Here is a 7,965-nt window from a genome sequence, read left to right as displayed (position 1 = left end):
CCCCCCCCCTTACGTATAATTAACACAAATGAGTTCTGAGAACGAGTGGCTTTCTTGGATTGCGGGTCCGGCAGAGTGTGTGCCAAGACAGAGCTGAAATGTCTTGCTGAGCTCCAGCTGAGTTGCACAGCGTCACTGAAAAGCGTCAGCAATCCTTGGTCAGTGAGCCAAGGCTAGTTACTGTCTCAGTTCTTTATGAAGGCGTTTCTGTCTGTTAACTCTGTTTTCTGAGTAGTAGCTCAGTGACAGTAACTGTGTTCTGCCTGATGGGGTGTTACTTTGAACGGCAAATCTATTTTATGATTTTAACGCTAAAGTCGTGTGTTTTGTGATCTCATTAAAAATGAAACAACAGCAAATAATGCAAGCAGAGCATAAATGACTTTTATTTGGTATCACAAAAGCATATGGAACAATATAATTTTTTTTCCCTCTGCTTTTTAATATTCTTTAAAATGTTCTCTTGTCATCCTTTAACGTCCAACGTTCTGGTTGGTAGGACTGGTATCCTTATGTGCCTCTGCAGATGTGTCTCTCTTGTGTCTTGTATATCTTTAGTCTGTGGTTAATGGAGGTGCATGTCTTGGTGAAGAAGGAATGAGCATAGTTTCAGATAATAGATTTAAGACGGCGCAGGTTGATCATACAGGGTATTTTTGGCATTGGTTGACCATCTTAAACTCTTGGCATAGCAGTTTAGGATTACAGGGTCTCCTGTCTGACAGCGCTGAACACAGTGCATGCTGACAGGGTGTCTGTGTGGCTGAGGCTGGTCGGCGCCTGCTTCACTCCTTTGCCACAGAAGAATTGATAGTAGCAACTTCAGGCACCAGCTAGTTCATTTTTAGGACATGCTGGTGGTATGTGAGTTCTTGTAGTTTCTACATGAGAGCTGGTGAAAACTTCCGCATTTGTCCGAGCCTTGTTAATTGCACTTAGTTTATGTAAGGGTAAAGCTGTTGGCGTTGTGCTACCAGGGAAACATTAACCCTGGCCCTTCAGACAGTTTTGGTGGCCAGCTGGAGCTCTGCTCAGGTCGATCCCAAAGGACTGTGCTGCAGTATTAGTGACAGTGCTGTGCCTGTACCAGAGGACTGAACAGGGCCAGGATGAGGGCTGGAGCGTTCAGAGTGCGTGATCTTCATCAGTATTTAATTATCAACACCTTCCTAGGCATGCTATGGTCTGTGTCAGCCACCATTTCTGGTGATGATACCTAGATACAGTTTGGAGAATAACAGAGGGGTCATTCCCAGTAGGCGGTCATTTCTGGCTGTCATTTTTCAGGAGGGAAAAGAGTTCAGTTACGAGACTGTACCACTAGACTTGAAGATAGGAGATTGGCTCCCGGGCAGTTTTATTTACTTTATAAACGTAGCATCACATTCTTGTTAGAGTCTGTGTATCATCTTTCAAACATGTGAAAAGACTTTCTTTTGAAAATCTGAATAGATTCTGTCAATTCTGTCAATAAAAAGCTCTTCAGATTTTAAGGATCACGTGGCAAGTGATAGCTGGTATGGTGTAGTGGGACTTAACATTGCTGCTACAGTTTCAGGAACAACGTAGCTTCTGGTGAATGTCTTTCACTGTACATTGTAGAAACAACTGTTTTTTATCCTTGATTCTGTAGTAGTTAAAATGACGACAGCAGCGAGGCCAACATTTGAACCTGCAAGAGGAGGAAGAGGAAAAGGTGAAGGAGACTTAAGTCAGCTATCCAAACAATATTCCAGCAGAGACCTTCCTTCTCATACTAAAATCAAATACAGGTTAGTATTGGTTTTTTTGGTCTTACGGCAAAACAGGCTGGGAATGTTTTTTTGTTGTGAGTGGTACTCTGAAATTTTTCACACATTCGTGTGCTTGACACTGAGCAGGCACTGGAGATTGTGCAGCAGCACGGAATGAGTGGGCTGAAAGCACAGGTCTCAAAAGCAGACTTAAGAGATCAAATGCATTGCAAGTAATTGGAGAGGTTTCGTTTTAGTGGTGTTTATTACTGCTTATGGAAGTGAACTGTCAGAAGAAGGTGAGCTTTGGAAACAAAGCATTCGGGCAGTGCAGTGGAAAGAAAATCAATGGGAACAGTAGGAGCTGACTGAGCCACCGAGGGTGCTGTCACTTGCAGAGCAGAATGGGATAAGAGGAGTGAAGTTGAGCACGTCTTAAAAGCAGGAAAACCACGTCATATATTTGGCAAAGGACCGCTGGGGAAGGGCATTTAAGAGGAGGCAGGGGAGTCATGGAATAGCACTCAGGCAGTAGTATGTGTTAGAAGAGCTGATGTTAAACACTGCAACTGGTTCGTGCAGGTCCTGGAGGAGGAAACTGCTTTAATCGGTGTGAAAGATAACGGGATCTTATGGATATTTTCCTCTGTTTGAAATGTGTAATAAATCTTCGTGATCCTGTTGAAAGATGAAGTGAAATCTGGAGTCAATGTGATACAGATACCTGGAATTCAACTGAAATGTGTCAGCCTAGAAATGTTTTTTCATCTCGCTGATGCTACTCTTGTCAGTGAAATTACTGTTAAGGTTTTACATTTGCACTTTTTTGTGCAAGTGTTCACCCTTTCACCTCTTCCCTCCTGCCCCTTTGGTTTTGAAGAATACGTATGGATAAGGGAATTGGAGTGCTTTGGAGAATAGCAAAATCAACAGCACAAAAAGTGCTGTCAAATGCATTTTGTTATTATGGGAAAAATTGCTGGTGTTTGTTTCTTTAAATAAAATGGGGTTTGGAACACCAGTCTGTTGCTTTGAAAGAAGTGTGTGGGGATCCGTGTGTGTGTGAGAGAGAGCTGGAGGGGGCATTAAGTGTCTTCTGTTCTTTCTCCCAAATACCTAATACAAAGTTGTCTTTGTTAAATTGCCAGGACTGCATCGTTGCAGGAAAAGTTCAGTGTTTCAGTCCCGCTCGTGTTCGCTTGAATGACACAAGGTTTGGGAAGATTTTGCAGCTATATCAGGGATTCCAAGTTCAGGTTTTTAATTACAAAAGCAAATGAAATACTTCATCATAAAGACAGGCTGTGCACACAATGTATTTATAATGGCTCAAGTCTGGATTTCTTCCAGGCACTCTTATTTCCAGCACTGGGTTCACAGAAAGGTGAAAGGAACTGCTGCTTGTTTTTATTCGTTAGTTCTTTTCAAGATTTCCACAGAAAATTCAGTGCTCTCTAGGTAGAACTTAGTATGACTCAAATATAAATAGTCTGTTGCTTTTGGCCAGCGTGTGTTATATAAAAGAGGGAAAAACATGTATATGCAATATGTTGCACTAAAGCTAGTGTTGTGCCTGTTCTCCCAACTTTCTTTTTATGGTCATGGGAGATTCTCATGTGTCTCTTGGAAGGGAAAAGGTTTATGAAAAGTACGTTCTAGTCTTGGTCTTATCTGTAAGCCTTAGAGACTGTGTTTGCAGTAGCAACTTGGGGTGATAAAATGGCAAGGAAAGTTGACCGTAATGCCGGTGGATGTCTGCTAGGACACTGGGCTTGGACTGCTGGAGAACAGAAGATTTAGACATAGCTACAAGAGGTAGATGTAGTCATCCCAGTTTTGCAGGAATTTATGTAGGGTCTTTTAATTAATTTGAGAGCCACTGGAAGGAGCACATGTGTGTGGCATTGCGTGTCTGTGTGTGTGTAATGCATGCAGAGAAGGGGGCTGATGAAGAGAGAATAAAGAAACATATGTTTACATGGTACCCAGTTCCTATTCTTTATACTTACCTGTTCACTCCAGGATTTATTGACCACCTTCAAAAAATTGCTCCCAGCTGCAGACTGTCAACTTCAGCTTTTTCCCCTGCCTTCATGTTGTTTTAGACAGACCACTCAGGATGCTCCTGAAGAGGTGCGTAACCGTGATTTCAGAAGGGAGCTGGAGGAGAGAGAACGGGTTGCTGCAAGAGAAAAGAATAGAGACAGACCAACCAGAGGTAAAAACAAAGAAACAAAAAATCTTAATACCTTTGTGTGGCATCGCCCTTGCACAAAACTCGGTGTTGTAGGAAGTTTGCAGGTTGCAGACAGCATGTCATGAGAGTAGAATTTAGGGTACTGGTCTGATAGTTCAGAGCCGTTGACCTGCAAGGGAATGTCAGCTGGCTTTCATGCTGGCTTCGTGCTAGCAAAAAATCTAGGCCAGCCAGTAGAAAAGCGTAGGCCATCATGCAGGCCAGCTGATAACAGTATGATTGTAATGAATTGGCAACAAGTATGTACAGCTAATAGAGGGGTTTTTTGTATTTGGACAAACGAGACAGGAAGGAGAAGGGGAATGACTCATCTTCTAGTGTTGCAGCACCAGTGTAACAATAAATCAATTTTTTAAAGTATGCGATTCTGTTCAGGTATAGTGAAGCGATAATTAAAATCAAAGGTATGTTTTTTGAGAAATAATCATTTATAATATTAAGCTTGACAGAATTTAGGTACTTTAGGTTTAGGTGTGAAATGTGCAGAGGTGTTGTGGGGCTTTCAAGTTCACAGACAAAAGCAGATGTGGTTTCGACCAAACTGGCCAACAGTAATGCTTTGGGGTGGTCTCCAATGGGAACCCCCTAATTGGAGATATAGGATAAGGATATTTCTCCACAGCTTTTTCTTCTGCTGCTTGTTCTTCTTGAAATAATTACTTCAAAAAACTTTGGGAGGTCAAATTGTAAGTTTTGGGATGTTACTGCTTCCTTGAGGATACCTCCAGGGGAGGAATTAGCGTGGGCATTAAGATTGAGAAGTGAGGAAAAAGTAAGCATAAGCTTGTATCTCTTACTCTAATGCAATCTTTGTGAAGATGTTTGCCTTCTGACATTAAATGCTGTTAAATGAAATGACTTAATCACTTTTTTAAAAAAAATCTTATGCCATAGAACACACAACATCATCTTCTGTGTCTAAGAAGCCTCGGCTAGACCAGATTCCTGCAGCAAATCTTGATGCAGATGATCCGCTTACTGATGTATGTATCTCTTTTCTGTCTTATTTCCTTTCATTGTCCTGCCTTCAGGATTTGCTGTTAATAGGATATGTACTTCTAGATCTGCTAAAGATTTAAGACAGGTTCCAACATACCTTCCTTTTACAGTTACTCTGCTGTGGTGGAAGTCCAGAGTGGTTGAGAGGTTCTGGTCCATGCTCTAATGGTATTCTTGGAAAGCACACAAAAACTAGGGAACTGAAAATAGCATTTAAAGTGTGGGGAATGGGTGACTTTTTAGAGTCTGTCAACTACTGGGTTAGTTAGAATTCCCCTAAGGTAGAACTGTTGAGATACGCTGACTGTCTGCATGAGCAATGGATTCTTGCTCTTGGCTCCTCTCCTCATGCTGACACCTAGGAGTTAGGTCTAAGGCTTGACAGTAAGCTGAGCTTTTTTTTTAATCCTGTTTTATTTGGTCCCAACAATATTGGACGGGGTATTCGGGCACACTATTATAATGACTTACAATGATTAGAGAGTGATTGAGGACAGTAATTCTCTAGAATCTGTCAGCTACATAGCATTTGAATTATAAAAAATCAATTGGAGTCATCCAAAAAGCACAAACATATTTTTGTCTTGACTTTACTGTACGAGAGTAAATAAACCATTTGTATTGTATTTGCTGCTGCTACAGTCACCCAAGTGCTTCAGAAATTAGCCAGCAGCAAATTGCAGCCTTAGCTGGGCAGACCAGGGCTGTTTTTATTAAATGAAATGAATGAGCTGCTTCTTGTTTCCGTTTGTTGCTATTAGGAAGATGATGAAGATGAGGACTTGGAAGACAGTGATGATGATGACACTGCAGCTCTTCTGGCTGAACTGGAAAAAATCAAGAAAGAACGAGCTGAGGAACAGGCTCGAAAGGTAAAATCTCACCCATTAAAGAGCATCTGTTTTTTGCAAACTAGTGTTTATTAAAACTGATGTGCCTTAAGTACTTGGGACGAGTGAGAACTAGAAAACAACGTAAGTGCCCTTCAAAACTCTTCTCAAGTAGAGTCTGATGGATTTGTTCTCCTGTCTATTAATTGTTGTCAAGAATTTTTTTCTTCAGCAGACATACTGAACATTCTACTCATTAAAACTTTTTATTTGCTTTCCCAACACTTTGTAGAGGCATTGGATCAAGATAACCTTGCTTTTCATATGCAAGTCCTTCTCTGAAGACAGCTATCTTACCAAACTATGTAGTGGCATTAGTGAGCTACATACTATCCAGTGTAATTTCATTTGTTAACTAGCTTTTATGAAATAAGAAATATGATTTTTATATATATATATTTATGAAAGAAAAATGTGTGCTTTTTGATGCTTTTGCTGATGACTGCAAGTTTTATACAGTAGTTGCTCTTTCACAGCATTGGTGCTGCATTGCCTTGGCAAGGAGCACCAGTTGTAACCGTAAGACCAGAACTATTTTTGTGTGATTATACACAGGCGAGTTTATTTGAAAAGTGTCTCCACAAAAACTAATAATAATATGGCAGTCTTTTCAGAACTTGGAAAGTCAACTCACATGTAGCCTCCATACCTCCCTATAATCTCTCTCTACAGATAGAAACACCATGTTCTGCCCTTGAAAGGGGAAGGAAGTCCCTGTAGTTAGAGATTGTTTTCCCATGAGTGGGATCAAAACCCATGCCATTGGCTCCCACGCCTCCTTGGTGTAAGAGATGTTGTTGGGATGGAGTACGTTAGCAAAATCCCTGATTGATGAATGGACTTCTAGGGACTGTTTCTGGGAATAGTCTATGCTGTCAAACTGATCAGGACTTAGGATGAACTGTACTGGCTCTAACATTGTATTGCAACAGAGTTTAGAGTCCAGGTATTTAATCTGCACTACTGAAACGCTCTGCCTCTGGTGGTGCAACAGAAGTGGTGGATATGTGCAGCATTCTCTCTTCCGCTTTTAGTAAGCGCTTTCTTTTTTTTGAGTAGGGCTTAAATTGTTTTAATGGTTTTGGAAAATGTTGCACACTTCAGTTTGAGTAGTTTTCTGTGATGTTATGTGTAGATTCTACATCAGTGTAAAAAACCAAAAACAAAACCAAAAAACAACCTTGTCATCTTTGTATAAGGTAATCTGAGATGTTTTTAGAACATCCTAAATAAACATATTAAATGCTGATCAGGATCTTTGCTGCTGTGACAACTTAATGTTTTGGTGCCTCTGCACTACTCATAACCTTATCATAGCTTAACACGCATGCTTATAGTTTTGTGTTTTTCACAAATGCTCTCCAGTAGAGTCAATGGGCAGTGAACAGGACGTACGATCTAGCAGACGCTGGGAACAGCTAGGAGAGAATATGTTTTAAATTCCGTAGGCAGCAATGTAGTGCTTGGCCACTCTTGGCTAACAATGTAGACATTTACCTTTAGAATCAACAAGGCCTCCAAAACCTCTGCAGTTTTGGAGTTAAGTACTTTGGAAGGCTAAAAGCTGTACCGTGCTGCTTCAGTGCAGAAATTTTGCTGTAGGAGACTATTGATACTTGGTTCTCCATCTGGCCTATGAGTGGTCTTTTATGTTAAAGTGTGCCCGAAAGTGTCTCTCATCTCTTTATCTAGGCATTTGAGGCACATCATGCAGCAATGAAATTGTGTTCTGCAGTAATACCATGGTGAAAATTACTTAAAAACCCTGGCAACAATTCTTCCATGTATTCCTGTGTGAAATGTACTAAACTACAAATTAAGGGTAGTAATGTGTAGGAAAGACTTCTACTTCAGCTGTTCTTGCGCAGTGCTTAAAATGAAAGCTTAGATCTGTATGGATTTTTCACTTTGCCTGAGTTGAAATTATACATCTAGATTAAACAGCATAACTTGTCACATTTCATTGTAGAAAACTTGCATTAGGAAAATAATGGTAGTAAATTGCAGCACAGGCAACCAAGTGCATGCTTCTCTATTCGTGTGTAGAAAACAGGAATGTTACCATATCTATGCAATTCTTACTTTG

The 7,965-nt window shown here is 40.6% G+C and overlaps 1 protein-coding gene across 1 annotated transcript in view; it reads left to right on the top strand.

Annotated features, from left to right (window-relative positions):
* Positions 1-7,965, top strand: part of CWC15 (CWC15 spliceosome-associated protein) — a 17,602-nt gene that overhangs the window by 830 nt on the left and 8,807 nt on the right. Inside the window, exons 2-5 of the mRNA XM_009334853.1 lie at positions 1,634-1,772; positions 3,839-3,951; positions 4,885-4,973; positions 5,751-5,861. Of these exons, the coding sequence (XP_009333128.1) occupies positions 1,642-1,772; positions 3,839-3,951; positions 4,885-4,973; positions 5,751-5,861 (444 nt within the window). The 5' untranslated portion in view covers positions 1,634-1,641. The remainder of the gene's footprint in view (positions 1-1,633; positions 1,773-3,838; positions 3,952-4,884; positions 4,974-5,750; positions 5,862-7,965) is intronic.

Source organism: Pygoscelis adeliae, unplaced genomic scaffold, assembly GCF_000699105.1.
Source record: "Pygoscelis adeliae isolate BGI_AS28 unplaced genomic scaffold, ASM69910v1 Scaffold141, whole genome shotgun sequence".
Taxonomy (NCBI): Eukaryota; Metazoa; Chordata; class Aves; order Sphenisciformes; family Spheniscidae; genus Pygoscelis; species Pygoscelis adeliae.
The sequence above is the reverse complement of the archived record's forward strand: the minus strand, read 5'-3'. Positions and strand labels throughout refer to the sequence as shown.